Below are 16,922 nucleotides of genomic sequence, written 5' to 3'. Positions count from 1 at the left end.
GAGGATTCAAAATAATGGCTTCATTGTGGCCTATGGCAAGACAGAGGCAGTGTTGTGGCACTGTGTTTTTGTCAGCCTGTGACTAGGAACGACTCTCAATTCTCACAAACAGTGTGCTTTCACCTCTGCCAGCCAAATTTAAAATGCACCAAAAAAATAATCCAACAATCATTATTATTATTCCAATGCCAGTCAATGCCACTCAATAACATCCCGAAGAGAAGCAGCTGGCACCTTCAAACAACATGTCTGTAGTAAAGGGTTCTCCCAAGGCATTTTTTAAGGTTTGTGACAACAGAATAAAACATGACCCTATGATTTCCACATCAGGTCATGTGCTTTACTTTGATGACCTGAGCGAATCAGATGTGATTTCACACAAGTTAAATCGGATTGCTGCTTTCAGCTTCGAGTTCATATTGCATTGTTCCTTTGCACAATGCATGATAATGTCAAGGAAACAACACACAAGTTGGGTTTGGAGCTCACCTGAGCTTCTTGGTGCTGAGGAGACCAGTAAGTAGATTCCCAATGTAAATCAGTGGCAACGGAAATATCTGCACAGCAACAAATTAACACTTTTAGGTTTGTCCACTTGACCGTCTTCACCATTACAACTTCCCCAAAACATTAGGGATGCAGTTTATCCTTGTGCTAACAAATTCATACCTCTATGTGCTGAATTTTAAACAGAAACAACAACAACAACCAAAAATAATTCCAGGGAAAGTGAGATTTACCAAATAATGATCATCATTATCGAATTCACTTCACATCAGAGTTGCCTCCTCCTGTTCAACACTGAAAGTTTTGCCAAATGTCTGTACCCTGGAGGTAGTGAGCACACTGAATATTACCAAGCAAAACATAAAATGGGAGACGATACAAGCAAAGATTTCCAAACAATGCTAAAAATGCTGCGAAATGTCACATACTCTTCACAGCCAATCAGGGGCTCACAGAAGTAAGACAGTCCCTACAGAAAATGCTGTGAAATGCAAAGTTTAATTTGCCACAAATTGTGCCACATTCTTTCACTTAGGTTCTGTCAGACCCTGACATTCGTAGGGGGGATACATTCCTGAAAAATGTCACAAATGTCGAGGCATTTTTTTTTTTGTATATTTTATTTACATGGTCTAGGCTCGTGCAAAAGCGATGACACGAACAAACTAGAAGGGCACTCAGTTGAGCACATACCTCCACCAAGCTGATTAGTTTACACTTTGTATCCCACTGATAGGCCAGATCTGGATTCAGACCTGAACTAAATTTCAACTAGATTGTTATGGTCACCAACCAACTCATCCATTAAGTTTCGTCCGAATCCGTCCATAATTTTTGAAATATCGTGCTATATATCGTTTTCATGCCTGGTGTTGGCTTAATGGTTTGGGTGGTGGGGTTAGGATCCAAGGATCCCGAGTTCAAATCTCCCTCGGCTTATCAATTAATACCAGGTGGGGTTGACTTTGCCTGTCATCCTTCTGAGGTCAGCAAAATGAGTACCAGCACGCTGGTATCCTGTGTCGGAGTGGCGACCCGTCCAGGATTGTGCCCAATAGCCAAGGAGACTGCTTAGGCAGCACCAACGCTCTGCACAGAGTATGGTCCCAATGGATGGATGGGTATCGTTTTATTCACGATCATTGAATGGTGAAAAATCGTTTAAAAATTTCTCGGATCTATCTTCACCAAAACTGAATCAATTCCTCCTTGTTACATACTCAACCTGCCCATCAACTTTCGTCTGAATCTGGACACAACTTTTTGAGATATCCTGCAACATGTCATTTTTGGCCCTTTCTCTCAATAGTGGAAAATCACTTAAATTCTCGGATCCAGATCCGGATTTAAATCTTCAACAAAAGCCAATTATTTTGTCTCTCACATAACCAAGCCCCCCACCAAATTTCGTCCAAATCCGTCCACAACGTTTTGAGATATTTTGTTTACAAACAAACAAGAAAAAGACGTCGTGCAGAGCATAATACTTGCAAAATCCCCCCCTCTCCACAGGTCGCCATGAATACATCAAATTGTCCATTTCATTAAGATTAAAATTGACAATCTTAATCAAAGCTCAGGTCGACCGGATGAAAATTGACGATTTTTCAGATGAAATTTGATGATTTTCGAAGTTTGACCTTGAGTTGGCCTTTTGACCTCAAAAATAGTTGCTTTCCAAATTCAGTGATGGACTATGCAAATCCTATTTGACTTTCAAGTCAATCGGATGAAAAAGGATTTTAGAAACTTGACCTCAAGATGACCTTTGACCTCAAAAGCAATAGGCTTCTCAGTTGAGATTACCTCTGAAACTTGGTAAAGTTCCATGATGATCAGTTTGGAATAGTGACCTGTATGCGATTGACAAACAGACAAACAAGCCGGTAGGCGGACATGGGTAGTCGATCAAGTCGAATTTAGTCGTTTTTCAGCCGTTACTAGCCAACAAAAGCGTCCATAGCAACGGTTCTTTCTCACACATAACTAGGACATACCATGAACCTACCATACCAGTTTCATGTATGTCTGACTCATAGTCTGAGATATAACGGACTTCGTTTTTTTGTTTTTTTCGACCAGGGTTCATTCAAAGTCTATTTTCTCCGACAGTTTTCATTGGAGCGGGCTGAATTTTTTTGTCAAGGAGGCTGAATGTGTTGCCCACAAACGAACATAGTTTGATTTTTGAATTTCGATATTTTTATTTTTTTGAAAATTTCAAAGGCCCGTTGCTTGGCAACCAAGGGGTCCATAGCAACGGTTCTCAAACGCGCACAACTCGGTCATTGTATGAACCTACCACCAGAGTTTCATCAAAATCAGCCTACGATTAACGGAGTACTGGCCTAGACAGACAAACAGACAGACACAGACATAACGACGGAAAACCTGACAATAAGGGTAGATAGATTGACGACCTAACAAACAGACAGACAGAATAACAAAATCGATTGACCAATATACTTGAAAAATCTTCGACTTTGCAAGTCACAGACAGACAGAGATGAAAACATAACCTCCATCCACCTTCAGTGGTGGAAGTAATCAGGACACAACGTAACAAAGGGAACAGCAGGAGAAAGGGGAAAAACCAACAGCACGGCGGAGGGAGAAAGTAAATGGATGACAGACAAACAAGGGATGCAAGTAACGATGAGGAGTCAGGAAGAATACAAAGGGTGGACAATATGAATACATAAGCAAAATTGTGTTTGCCCAGTTTGTGATTTTGTCAAGGTCTGAGGAGAGGGAAGAGGCCTGTCTGTCAGAAGGATGAGAGATGTCACGGCAGAGTGGAGCCATCAGCAAAGAGATAGAGGATTTTCCAGAGACAGTGAGATCATTAATGAAGTTTAGGAATAACATTGGGCCTACAACACTGCCTTGGGGTACTCCATCCTTGACAGGGAGTGGAGATGAAAGAGTTCAATTGAGAGCCACACATTGTCTAAAAGATTGCAAGAAGTCAGTAATCCAAGAGTGGAGTTGGCGTTGGATTCCATAAGCAGATGGTTTGGAGAGCAGGGTGGGATGCCAGACAATCAAAAGCTCAAGATATGTCCAGAGATGGCTCTGATCTCATGTCTTATATTGAGTGCCTCTACAATTGTTGGGAGAGTATAAGCAGCATGTCCAAGGTCGAGTGACCCAGGTCTGAATCCGAATTGATGATCTGAGATGAAGCTGTAGGAGAAAAGGAATGATTTTATGTCAACTGTGATGATAGATTCGATGACCTTGCTAATGATTTTAAGTAAGCTAATTGGGCTGTAGTTAAGGGGATCCGTTTTTGCACCTTATCATGTAATTCTGTGACGTTTGCTGATTTTCAAGCAGATGGAATATGACCTATGGTAAATGGCAGGGTGAAAAGGGCAGAGAGAGGAAGCGCAAGAGCAGCAGAGCAAGTTTTTAGGACAAGTGAGCCGATGCCGTCCGGTCCAGTTGCAGAGTCAGAGTCAAGGGTTGCCAGAAATTTTTCCCCCTTTTCACGTGCAAAAAGTACACAATTCAGGGGCAACTGGGTATGACTGATTAGGATGGTTGCAGAGAGGAAGGGGTTAGGGACACAAGATTTTGAAGCAAACATAGAATTGAGGAATTCAGCCTTCTCACGAGCAGTCAGCTGTGGTGCCATTTGGAGTGAGGGAAGGGATGGAAGGGGAGCATACACCAGAGACCAATTTGACAAGGCACTACCAGGTTTTAGAGAAGGGAGACAAGTTTGAAAGCTCATTCTTGAGATTAGACAGATGGTGTTTTCTGGCTCTCCTGAGCGTAGACACACACTTGTTGTGAGCTTTGAGGAATGATTTGAGGTTGCCTTCTGTCGGATTTGCCTTCCAGGAGGAGAATGCAAATTGTTTTAAAGCACCAGCCTCACCATATGATTCAGAGAACCAACAGCGAGAGGCTGTGTTAGATAATTATTGAAGACGACATAGGATGAATCTGTACGCAAGAGAGCAGTTTTCTTTGGAAGAATTCCCAGGTTGAATTAATATCAGCGGTGGTGGATATAAGAGACCAGTCCTGAAGTGTCTTGAAAAAAAAAAAACTGAACTGCCACTATACAACTGCTGGCAGTGATGACCGGGTACCGGGACGTCTGGCTTTGATAAAACACGGGACTGACGAGTTACGGACCGAGTATCACGAAGTGTTCAATTGATTCATTACGTATGAAGTTAGCCATTTTTTCTGGGGACATCGTCAGTATGAATTGAAATAGCATTGAAATTTCCTTAACACGAAGTAATAAATGTGTGGGAAATGTCACCATAGGTCCAGTGTAAACAGGAACTCCCCCGAATAATATAAAGCCCCTACGCATCTCTCTACTATGCGGGATTGATGAGTTATGGACCGAGTAACACGCCACATTGAATCTATTTAATACATAAGCAATTAGCCCTTTTGCCTGAATACAAAGTCAGTATAAATTGAATTGATGTTTAAATAACCTGAACACAACGTAATAAATTTGGACACCATGGGTGCAGAGGGTAAAGCAGGATTCCCCCAAGTTTAATGAGCCCCCACACGTTGCTCTACCACATGGGATTTACAAGTTATGGACCGAGGAACAGGCCACGTTCCATCCATTTATGTACACAGTTGACCATTTTTCCTAGGGCCATCATTGGTATCAATTGAATTGCTACTCTTGTACCCTCAAACGCATGCAAGTGCAGCCAAGTGAGCTTTGTGCAAAAAAAAAAAAAATGTATATATATATATATATATATATATATATATATATATATATATATATATATATATATATATGTTCAAGTTCTCAGATTCAAATAATTAAATCATTCTGGCTACCAGACCTTGTAGCTGATACAATTGAAATTTAAAACATACATTCCCCATATATGCTCGATCATAATTTTGAAGTTTCACATTGATTGATGCAGCAGTTCCAGAGAAAACATTATTTAATATTTTACTTCAATTCAATATGGCTGCCAAACCATGTGACCTACGTCAAAAGGTGAGAACTTTTTGTTTGTCATGGATAGGCGGTCATACCTGTAAAGTTTCTCCTCAATCTGTTCAGCTGATTCAGAGAAGAAGACTTTCAAATTTTATAATTCTCAATCCAATATGACTGATGAACCACGTGACCTATGACATCATTAATTTATATTCTGCCTCTAATGAGGTGGGGGATCACGCTTGTTAATTTTCGTGAAATGGGATAAGGTGCGTTTTTTTAATCCAAGATGACGCCAAACCATGTGAATTGTGATGCCATAATTTTTACCCTAAATGCAGCCATGGTGTGAGATGAGAATTGCAAAGTTTCGCTTTGATAGGATAAGTGGTTCCAGAGAAAACTATCGATTAAGCACAACTGAAAAGGGAATAAACGAACAGGAAAGGAAGAGAGAAGGGGGAAGGAAGAGAAGGGGGAAGGAAGAGAAGGGGGAAGGAAGAGAAGGGGGAACGAAGAGAAGGGGGAAGGAAGAGAAGGGGGAAGGAAGAGAAGGGGGAACGAAGAGAGCGAGAAACACTGAAATCAACAAGCAAGATGGGTGGGTTATGAAGGATTAATTGGGGTAATAAATATCATGGATCAGGATGGGAGATGACATGAGGTTATGGTGCACTGCCTGCTTGAAGTCCTGGAGTGGAAAATAACTCTTTTGGAAGGCTGCTCCATAGATGGGAGAGGTGAGAAACAAAGCACAGAAGTTTAGGTGTGCATTCAGCATGGATTTTGGAAGTTTAACCTGGAAGGGGTTACAGGAAGAAAGTGTGCATCCTGAGTTGCTGGGGAGGATCTGAGGTCTGAGAGAGTGGAGCGAGTAATGTTGGAGAGTAGATGGTACAAAACAGACACACTACTGACCTACCTGGGATGTGAGAGCACCAGATCTTGAGCTTTAGCCTCATTGTGGGAGATTCCAATAATGTTGAGAGCTTTACATTCCACAGGATCCAAGAAAAAAAGAAGGCAATTCTGGAGCTTTCACTTTTCACAGTTTGTTTCAAAGCTCCCAAATTAACTTTTTGGTGAAAACTATTTGAGACCAGATCATGAGCAAACGATTTGAACAATGAAAGATGAACCAAATCACCATGCAGATGATCAATGCACTCTGACATTGCTTTCGATCGGATCCGGACAGTTGGGAAATAAGTCAATTGCTTATGAGTTAAGGTTATAACTTCAAATAATATAGCTTTGTAAGTACTTACCAGTACATAATGTGTGTGTGTGTGTGTGTGTGTGTGTGTGTGTGTGTGTGTGTGTGTGTGTGTGTGTGTGTGTGTGTGTGTGTGTGTGTGTGTGTGTGTGTGTGTGTGTGTGTGTGTGTGTGTGTGGTGTGCGTGTGTGCGCGCACGCGTGCGTCGATGTGCATGTATCATTATGTCTGGCTTCCTTCTTGGGACTACGGTGCAGTAATTGGTCTTTGTTTTGATTGCAAGTACATTTCACCAACTTTGAATGGTTTCAGAAGTGCAGGCTCTTAAACAAAAGACTTATTTGGCACAAAGAAAAACAATGTTTATCAAAGTGATATCAAATGAAGCTCATGATCGTTTTGCATGGTTATTGACCAATTATTCAGCCTTCAGCAATGAAAAGGTTGAAGGAAACAGCTGGCAAGCCGACCTTGCGAGATGTCTTCACATTCAAGTCAGCAAATGCAACAGCGCCGATCTGCTTGGCTGAATACAAGACGACCAATGTGGCTAACATCTGCAACAAGAGATTGTAAAGAGCACCATGCAATAATTATTGTAACCAGTGAAGTGAATGGCGCACCATCACAAACTCCCCACTCCCCCTCCCCACACAGTGCCTGCTGTTGGCTTAATGGTTAAGGTGGCTGGCTTCAGATCTTAGGGTCTTGAGTATGAGCACCTGTTAGCCATTAAATTAACACCAGGTGGTGTTGACTCAGCCAGTCATCCTTCCGAGGTCGGCAAAATGAGGATCAGTGCACAGGTAATAAAAGGCACTACATCAGTGGCACAGCCACGCCACGAGAAAAGGATGCAACCAGCAGCCACAGGCTGCACACGATACATAAGAAGCAAACACCCACACTTCCCACCTAAAGCAACGTGGAAAGATGGAATAAATAAATAAATAAATAAATAAATAAATAATAATTTTTAAAACCTTCCACCAGGAATGACCCGATTTCAAGATGAGTTAAAAAAAATCCCCCCCTGTGATTCTAAATCCCCACTCTCCAAGTAATTATTCCCCACACTTTTCAGCGCTTGTATGGACTGGATTCTAGGGAGGATGTCAGAGAGATCAAGCTGCGGTGCATCGATTGGGAATGTCAAGATCTCTGACCTTGATTTCGCAGATGATGCAGTCATCTTTGCAGAGACTCAAGATATACTTTTGGGGGCCCTCAAGGTGCTGAATGAGGAGTCTGAGCCGCTGGGATTACGGGTTTCCTGGGTGAAAACTAAGATCCAGGCATTCAATAACATCTAGGATGCTGCTCTCCTGTCTGTACCTGGTTTTGGTGAGGATGTTGAGGTCACGAAGAGATTCACTTACCTTGCCAGTGATATTCATGTCTCTGCTGGCTGTGAGCCAGAGGTAAACAGATGTTTGGGTCGGGCCTGGGGAGTCATGGATTCACTGGATCATGGGGTGTGGTACTGCCATGGACGAAAGTCCGAGTCTTCAGCTCATTGGTGCTCCCAGTCTTGCTCTTTGGATGTGAGACTTGGACTCTGACCAGGGATCTGAGACAGAGACTTAATTCCTTTGGCACAAGGTCTCTTCGGAGAATCCCTGGCTATCACTGGTCGGACTTTGTGTTCAATGAGCAGTTGCTGAGAGCGACTCAAATGAGATTTGTTACCTGCATAGTCCGTGAATGTCAGCTGCAGCTGTATGGACATGTGGCTCGTTTTCCTGATGCTGATCCTGCTCACCAGATTCTCTCAGCGAGGTAGCCTCGTGAGTGGAGGCCAATGGGCCGACCACGTGCCTTGTGGTTGCAGCAGGTTGATTGGCATCTCAAGGAGATGGGGATGGGCCAGGCATTTTCCAGGTGGATGGCCAGACGGAGGCCCCTGGAGTACCGGCGGAAAGTGGACGCAGTGACGTGCTGCTCTGGCACATGCTCCCAGACCCGACCTGACCTAGGGGGGCAGGGCCAAAACTGACTGCTCTTGCACTTTGCTGCCATGTGGTGATCACAACTACCAAGTTTGGTGAATTTTTGCACAATCTTTTAGGAGATAGCATGATTGACAAAGACAGACAGACACACAATTGTTGTTTGTGGTTGGAGTTGTTGTGGTTGGAGGAGACTTGAATGGACATGTGGGAAGGAGTCCAGACGGTTTTGAGGGAGTCCATGGGGGTTATGGATATGGTGGGAGAAATGGAGAAGGTGAAAGGATCTTGGAGTTTGCTGATGGAGCTGATTTGTTGCTCTGTAATACTCAATTCCAGAAAGCGAATAATAAGCTTATTACATACACGTCAGGTGGGTTGACGACAACCATTGACTACCTGATGGTGCGTCGGCGAGATAGGGGAAACCTCCGGGACACAAAGATGATCCCAGGGGAGGAGACTGTTTCGCAGCACCACCTGGTTGTCTGCGATATAAGGGTGAAAGGTGCGCGGAGAATTCGGCGGGTGAAGTACCAACCGAGGATGAAGGTGTGGAGGTTGAAAGAGGCGACAGTGAAGGAAGCATTAAGAGAGAGGCTGAGTATGGTTGAAGATGATGTGGTTGAGCTTGAAAGTGGTTGGATGTCAATGAAAGATAGTCTATTGGGAGCCGTTGGTGAGGTATGTGGATGGACAAAGGACCACCGAGGCACTCGGAAACATGGTGGTGGGATGATGAAGTTGGAAAGACGATTGAAGAGAAGAGGAAGAAGTTCAAGGAATGGCAAAAGGCAAAGGATACGGTGGAAGAAGAGGCTGCACATGAAAGTTATAAGGAAGCCAAGAAGGCTGCAAAGAAAGAGGTTGCAAAGGCGCAGGAGGCCCATAGGAAAATGTTTGGAGAACGCTTGGATTCGGAGGAGGGTAAGAGAGCGGTATTCAGGATCGCAAAGCAGATAGCGAGAGAGATTTGATGTGACGGGGGTGAGTTGCTTGAAGGATGAAGTGGGACAAATTGTTGTGGATTCAGATGGAATTAAAGGAAGATGGAAGAGATATATGGAAAGGCTGTTGAATGTAGAAAATGAATGGGATAGAAACATCGAGAGTAACCCAGTTTTAGGACCAGCAGAGAAGATAACTGAGAAGGAAGTTGAGGAAGCTATAAGAGCAATGAAGAGTAGAAAAGCAGGAGGGCCGACGGGAGTTGTGGGAGATATGTTGAAGGCAACGGGAAGTTGGGGTGTGAAGAGAATGACAGAGATCTGTAATCTTGTGGTGAAAGAAGGCCGCATTCCAGTGGATTGGGAACTGAGTACCCTCGTCCCTCTGTACAAGGGGAAAGGTGACCCTATGGACTGTGGCTCCTATAGAGCAATAAAGTTATTGGAGCATGGAATGAAGGTATTGGAAAGGGTGTTGGAGAAGAGGATAAGGAAGAAGGTAAAGATTGATGAAATGCAGTTTGGATTTATGCCACGAAGAGGAACAACAGATGCATTTTTTATTGTAAGGCAGTTGCAGGAGAAGTACATGGAGAAGAGGAAGAAGTTGTTTTTTGGGTTTGTTGATCTGGAGAAAGCATTTGATAGGGTCCCACGTGAAGTAATGACATGGGCATTGAGGAAGTTAGGAGTGGAGGAATGGTTGATCAGAGTAGTGATGGCCATGTACGAGAGAGCACGCACAGCTGTAAGGACGAAGGATGGGAACAGTGGTGAGTTTGAGGTGAGGGTAGGAGTGCAACAGGGGTCGGTACTAAGTCCACTTCTATTTGTAGTTGTGATGGAGGTGCTGGCTCGGAGGGTAAAGGAGGGTTTACCGTGGGAGCTGCTGTATGCAGATGATCTGGTGTTGATTGCAGAGAGTATGGATGGACTGAAGGAGAAGATGAACAAGTGGAAGGAATGTATGGAGGCAAAAGGTTTGAAGGTGAATATCGGAAAGACGAAGGTGATGGCAAGTGGTAAAGCATGTGGTGAGGTGGAAAGGACTGGGAAGTGGCCGTGTGCTGTGTGCAGGAAGGGTGTCGGAGTGAACTCCATTCAGTGTATAATGTGTGCTGAATGGGTTCATCGAAAATGTAGTGGGGTGAGAGGGTCATTAACCAGTGTGGCAGCTACATTCAAGTGTAAGGTGTGCATCGAGGGAGCAGCAGATGAAGGAATTGTTGAGTTGGATCTTGGAGATGGTGTGAAGCTGGAAGGGGTGAAAACATTTTGCTATCTCGGAGACATGCTGAATGGAGAAGGTGGATCAGACTCTTCGACGGTTGCTAGAGTGAGATGTGCATGGAAGAAGTTTCGGGAACTGAGTGGCGTGCTGACAAAGAGGGGAGTGTCATTGAAGCTGAAGGGAAAGGTGTATGCTTCATGTGTGAGTACAATGATTTATGGGAGTGAGACGTGGGTACTGAACATGGAGCAGCAACAAAGGCTGGAAAGGGTGGAAATGCGAATGGTTCGGTGGATGTGTGGAGTATCGTTGAGAGAGAGGAAGACAAATGATGACTTGCGGAAGATGATGGGAATAGAGTCTGTGATGGAGGTTGTGAAGAGAAACAGGTTGAGATGGTTGGGTCATGTGTTGAGGAAGGATGAAAGTGACTGGGTGAGAGGAGTGTTGGAAATGAGTGTAGTCGGAAGTAGAGGACGGGGAAGACCGAGAAAAACTTGGCTAAATGTGGTGGAAGAGGAAATGTGGGCAAGGGGATTAAGAAGGGGAGATGCAGAAAACAGGGTAAAGTGGAGAAGATTGTCATGGGGCCCGCAAGGGTAACCCCCGCTTTAGCGGGGAAAATGGCCTTTAAATGCTTGTGTGTGTGTGTGTGTGTGTGTGTGTGTGTGTGTGTGTGTGTGTGTGTGTGTGTGTGTGTGTGTGTGTGTGTGTGTGTGTGTGTGTGTGTGTGTGTGTGTGTGTGTGTGTGTGTGTGTGTGTGTGTGTGTGTGTGAGACAGACACAATATCCCCTCATTGTTTTGAAAAAAGTATGGAGATAATGATGATACAAATTTTTATAAGTACTGGACATATAAGGTAATTAAAATCGGTGGTGTTAGAGCATCCGCTCTGAGTCTGGGAGGTTGGAATTTTGAACCCCGGCAGAGTCATACCAAAGACTCACAAAATAGTACGTGTTGCTTCCTTGCCCGATGCTCATCATCCTTATGTTTTTGCTTCATGCACGTAACCTGTGCAACTTATGTATTTTTTGGATATACAGAGCTGTCAGTTGCCTATACACCGCCCAAATAAAGGTAGAATGTGTTGAATGCTTGGAACAAGATCGCCCATAGAGCAGGTACTCTGCTAGTTTTTTATTTATTTTGAAGGATGCAGCATGGACAAACAACCAAAGGTTAGAAACCATTAAACAGGCTTGATGGGCCTAATGGCCTCTCCAGCATTGAAGTTCATTGCAAGTGACTTAATTATAATCAAATGAAATGGTAATAATAACACAAATTGCAGTTTCTGTGAGCTGATCCGATTACTCATGGAAATTACAGAAATGAGACCAATCAGAGTTGCTCATCGATTTGCAGTTTGCTGGGACCCAGCCGGTGGAATGGCTCCTTTGCCACCAAGAAAAGCCCAAAATAAATAAATAAATGAATTCATCAAATACATCGTGCAGTCGAAACGCAGCAAAATTCTGAAGCACAGCTGAGGCACGTGTTGATCCGAGTAGATGAGAAATATCAGACAGGACAAGGGAGGTGAGTGAAAATGATGGTTACAATCCTTGTCGTCGTTTTGCAGGAATGCGTTTCATCCATTGTCGCGATCCAGGAAGAGCAATCTCTTGCAAATAATTTGAGCAAGACTTGTATCAACAGACAAAGAAAACTTGTGCAACAAGTGCCATCAAAATATTTTACTGACCTGTCCAAGTCCGAGGCATAATGATGAGGGAAACCTGGAAAAGAAGGAATGGATGAAATGATAATCAAGAATTTTTCATGCAAACTTCCCAAATCGTATCATCACCTGTAACAAACTGGGAACAATCAGAGCATGGTATGTTCTGGATTATCATGCATAATGAAAGAAGCATATCAAGAGCTGATTATCGCAGAGTTTGCACATGTGTCACCGTATTGGGGGAGAAAGGGAGAGGGGCATCGACAAATTATGCAAGATGCAATGGCTGAGATTTTGACTCTTCTCACCCCTCTCATGGCATTGTGCATCGTACCCTTACAATCGTCCTCCTTTCCAACGCCACAAACTCTGCATGTATTTCGTATCGTCCATTTATTTTGTACATGGAGGTTGAGGCTCAGGGAACAGCAGTGTAACAGTGGATGGAAGACAAGATGACAGGCTAGATGCAAGCTAGTGAAGAATGAACACACGATCTTTAATATAATAGGAGCTGCTCGGTGTGCCTGGGTACCACAAATCAAGCCCAATCTGCAAACAGTATGGTATAGTTGAGCAAGGTGAGGATAGATGGGCCGGTTTCAATTTACGTTAAAACAAAAACTCTTCCTTCATATTCTTCTTCACTTATAATTATGGTGAGTCTCATTCAATTAGAGTCCAAAAATGCTTGTTCTGTTCAATACCTTTTTTTTCTTTCAGCATTTCCATTTTATTCATACAACAGTAACATATCGCCCTATCAAACAGTATTTCTGATTATACACCACTTTTCACTGCACTTGCAACACAGGTGTGAAAAGGATAAGAAAAAGGCAGCTGATATTTCAATAATTAATTTGCACGATTTTTTCAAGGGTGAAAGTGAATTTTTTGCTGAGTAACCCTTCTTTTAACGATTAAATGATACCAACAAAATGATTATGGAAAACTGTCGGCAGAAAACGTGGAAGGGTTCACAGAACAAGTCTGGTGTTGGCGTCACAGTTAAGGTGGCTGGCTTAATATGTTAGGATCCTGAGATATGTCCGACTACAAACTGTTCGACTGTCGTTTCACATGCAGGGCGAGAAATCGATGTGTGCATCATCCGTCGGATGGGGATGTTTAGCCAGAGGACCAGTCTGCCAGCACTGGTTGTTGGTCGATTTTAGAAACATTCCACCGTCGTTTTCAAGAAAGAGTTTACAAACAGACGGCTCCCTGGCCCAACTTCAAATTCCTGCCATGACCAGCTCCAGTCGAACGTCAAGCATGGAAAGCTGGTTCATAATAAACTCGGACCAATCTTGTATATGCTCCATGAAATTGAGAGTTCATAGAACACCTCGCTTCACCCCACACAATCTCGAGAAAAAGGACATGGGAAGGGTCTTTTCAACTCTTCCTTGGCAGTTCCGAGCACAACCGTTACCAGCTTTGTTTGTGAACTTTAAATAAAAGGCACGGCGGCAACCAAAGGAAGCCGGATGGTCAAACGGAACATTCCACAGCTGAACCTTCTGCAAACTCTCCTCATAGAACATAGAACACGATTTTTGAGAACAAGATGCATCTCTGGGTACCACAATTTTGGGCTGAATCTTGCTGTTACTCTGCTCTCAGGACAGCATAAAAATTTGCCCGAGTATTTCGAAACTGAGGGTCTTTGGAAGTGCAAACAAGGCGATTTATGTTCTACAGAATTCAAATATGTAAATCAATTTAAATAAAGTAGAAGTTTCAAAGCCTCAAGGAGGGGAAAAAAGCAAACAAAACAAAACTAACCAATGAATCAGAAGTTTACCGCCGTAATTCAGCGTCTTTTACACCACCTTATTTAAACATGTCAAATCTGTTCATCGTACATGTTGTTTACAGTGTCCTTTATGATGCCCCTAAAAACACGAAGTTTCCTGTTTGGAATGATTTTCAATTTTGTTTGAATGCCAGGCAGACACCAAAAAGATTACCTTACTCTTCTTTGTGCTTTGGTGCTCGGGATGAGATTCCGTAGAATTTGCCAAATTCAAACATAAAGTGCTGCGAAACTGCAGGTTTGTGTTTCGGTTTGCAAAATATAACATCCAATTGAAATAAAGTTGTTCCTCCATCAAAGACTGACATCTGTAGATGGACAAAGTGAACCAATTGCTTACCTTGGCTTTATGCTACATGCGCCGGTTACCATCCAACCTACAAATAACTAGAGCAAAGTCAATGGCACACCATCGTAAATCACCACGCTTCCCACCTAAAGGAAAGTTGAAAGATAGCAAAAAGTTCCACTCGGATTGACTCAATATCAAGCATGGAGTTTTATATATAAATTATTTTGACCCCTGTGACTCAAAGTACCCATCTCTCCTGGGGCATGAATTAGGGGTCAAACCCACCAAAAAAAATCGTTACATGTTTCATAGGTCACCCAATGTTGATTGCATGTCCAAAGTTTAATTTACAAACGTTTGAAAATGTGCCTGTAATTGCATTTTTGGTATTTCACCTCTTGGCCCTGCCGCATGGGGGCGAAGCCAATATTGATACTGCTCTCACACCTTCCTGCCATGTGATCATAACCACCAGGTTTGGTGGATTCCTGCACAACCGTTTTGGAATCGTGGAGAGATTCACTTACCTTGGCAGTGATATTCATGTCTCTGCTGGCTGTGAGTCAGAGGTCAATAGACGTCTGGGTCGGGCCTGGGGAGTCATGGATTCACTGGAAAATGGGGTGTGGCGCTGCCGGTACCTGTGCGGGAGGACGAAAGTCCGAGTCTCCAGGTCCTTGGTGCTTCCAGTCTTGCTCTATGGATGCGAGACTTGGACTCTGATCAAGGATCTGAGACGGAGACTTAATTCCTTTGGTACCAGGTGTCTTCGGAGAATCCTTGGCTATCGCTGGTCGGACTGTGTGTCCAACGAGCGGTCGCTGAGAGAGACTCAAATGAGATTTGTTACCTGCATAGTCCATGAACGTCAGCTGCGGCTGTATGGACATGTGGCTCATTTTCCTGACGCTGATCCTGCCCATCAGATTCTCTCAGCGAAGGAGCCTTGTGAGTGGAGGAGGCCAACAGGCCAACCACGTGCCTCATGGTTGCAGCAGGTTGATCGGCATCTCAAGGAGATTGGGATGGGCCCGGCATCTGCCTGGGGGACGGCCAGACGGAGGCCCCTGGAGTACCGGCAGAAAGTGGATGCAGCGATGCGCTGCACTGGCGCATGCTCCCATACCTGACCTGACCTGTTTCGGAAGAGTTTGCGTGACGACAGACAGAGACAGACAGACAGAGCCGATTACAGTGTCCCACCTGTTTTTTGTTTTAGTTTAAAAGTGTGGCGGTGCTTACTGTAACTCACAGACCGGTGTTTGGGTGTGTTTGTCCCGATGCTTCTCCTACAGTTCTGGGCTGACTGCAGATCTTGCTACACAGGATCATCATGACCCCGGGTGGTCTTGGGAGTTGGGGGGAAGGATTGCAAATTGTCGATGTAAATGTGTTTCGTGTAGTGCCGCCTCCAGGTGAGGGAGGGTATTACAGGTACCTCATTTACAGTTCTGTCCTCCTTTCCCCATTTTCCAGTACAGTGAGGTGTTTTCAATAATTATAAGCAGTAGGTATGCTTTGCAAGTAACCCAGGTGTATTTTTTTGTTGTTGTTGTTTTTGCCAACACAAAGCTATCAGTTACCTATACACCGCCCAAATATAAAGGCGTTCCACAAAGTTTCCACGCACCGTGAGGTTGTACAAAACGATGACGTAACGAAGCGTTTGGCGCTGGCCGACCCTACCTGTATCCTGACAAGACGTTCTTGTTGAGCACGACGATAAAGAACGAACTGAATCCGTAGCAGAGAGCCGCAAGACAGCGGTGAAGCATGTTTGAAGGAACGTCAAGGCCGAGGCTCGCGGCATGTTGCTCGGACACCGACTCAACCTCGGCCTTGGTTACGGGATCCAGCCCCGGATTCGTGGCCGAGAAACCCTGAAGACCCAAGGAATGTTGACCAAGCCTCAACTCGAAATACTTTTCACTACGTTTGAAATTTTCCTCATCCCAATCACCCGTTTCCTTATCTGACGTAAACCCATTCTCCCCGCCTCTTTGCAAGGTATATAGTAAAGGCTTCTTCTTCTTCCTCTTATTCTTCTTCTTCTTCTTCTTCTTCTTCTTCTTCTTCACGATACAATTAATCTTCCTCTTCGTTTTCTGCTGCTCTGACTTCTTATTCTTTATGTTGCTTTTTATAACGTCCTCTTCATCTTTGAATTATTTATTACTCCATTTTTTTTTCAACATATAATTAATCTATTCTGAATTTACTTTTGGGGTTTTTTTCAGAGCTGCAACTCCAACCCTCTGCAATGTGCTGTCACAGAGGCTCAACAACAGTTTGGAGGAAGAAGAGGCTGAGAGAAAAAAAGGTCGTGAA

At 43.8% G+C, this 16,922-nt stretch overlaps 1 protein-coding gene across 4 annotated transcripts in view; it reads right to left on the bottom strand.

The window, feature by feature from the left end:
- Window positions 1–16,651, bottom strand: part of SLC35D1 (solute carrier family 35 member D1) — a 29,855-nt gene extending 13,204 nt beyond the window's left edge. Inside the window, exons 1-4 of one of the 4 annotated variants that reach the window (XM_085885710.1) lie at window positions 16,281–16,651; window positions 12,505–12,538; window positions 7,139–7,225; window positions 490–557 (exon numbers count right to left, since the gene is read on the bottom strand). In XM_085885710.1, coding sequence (XP_085741836.1) covers window positions 490–557; window positions 7,139–7,225; window positions 12,505–12,538; window positions 16,281–16,369 — 278 coding nt within the window. In that variant the 5' untranslated portion in view covers window positions 16,370–16,651. Of the gene's footprint in view, window positions 1–489; window positions 558–740; window positions 829–7,138; window positions 7,226–12,504; window positions 12,545–16,280 lie in introns of those variants that run through there. The other 3 variants (XM_085885709.1, XM_085885711.1, XM_085885712.1) reach the window with 3 other exon arrangements.
- Window positions 16,652–16,922: the final 271 nt, after the last annotated feature.

The sequence above is a fragment of the Eptatretus burgeri genome, chromosome 6 (genome assembly GCF_056783735.1).
Source record: "Eptatretus burgeri isolate ZD-2024b chromosome 6, Ebu_testis_v1, whole genome shotgun sequence".
Taxonomy (NCBI): domain Eukaryota; kingdom Metazoa; phylum Chordata; class Myxini; order Myxiniformes; family Myxinidae; genus Eptatretus; species Eptatretus burgeri.
The sequence above is the reverse complement of the archived record's forward strand: the minus strand, read 5'-3'. Positions and strand labels throughout refer to the sequence as shown.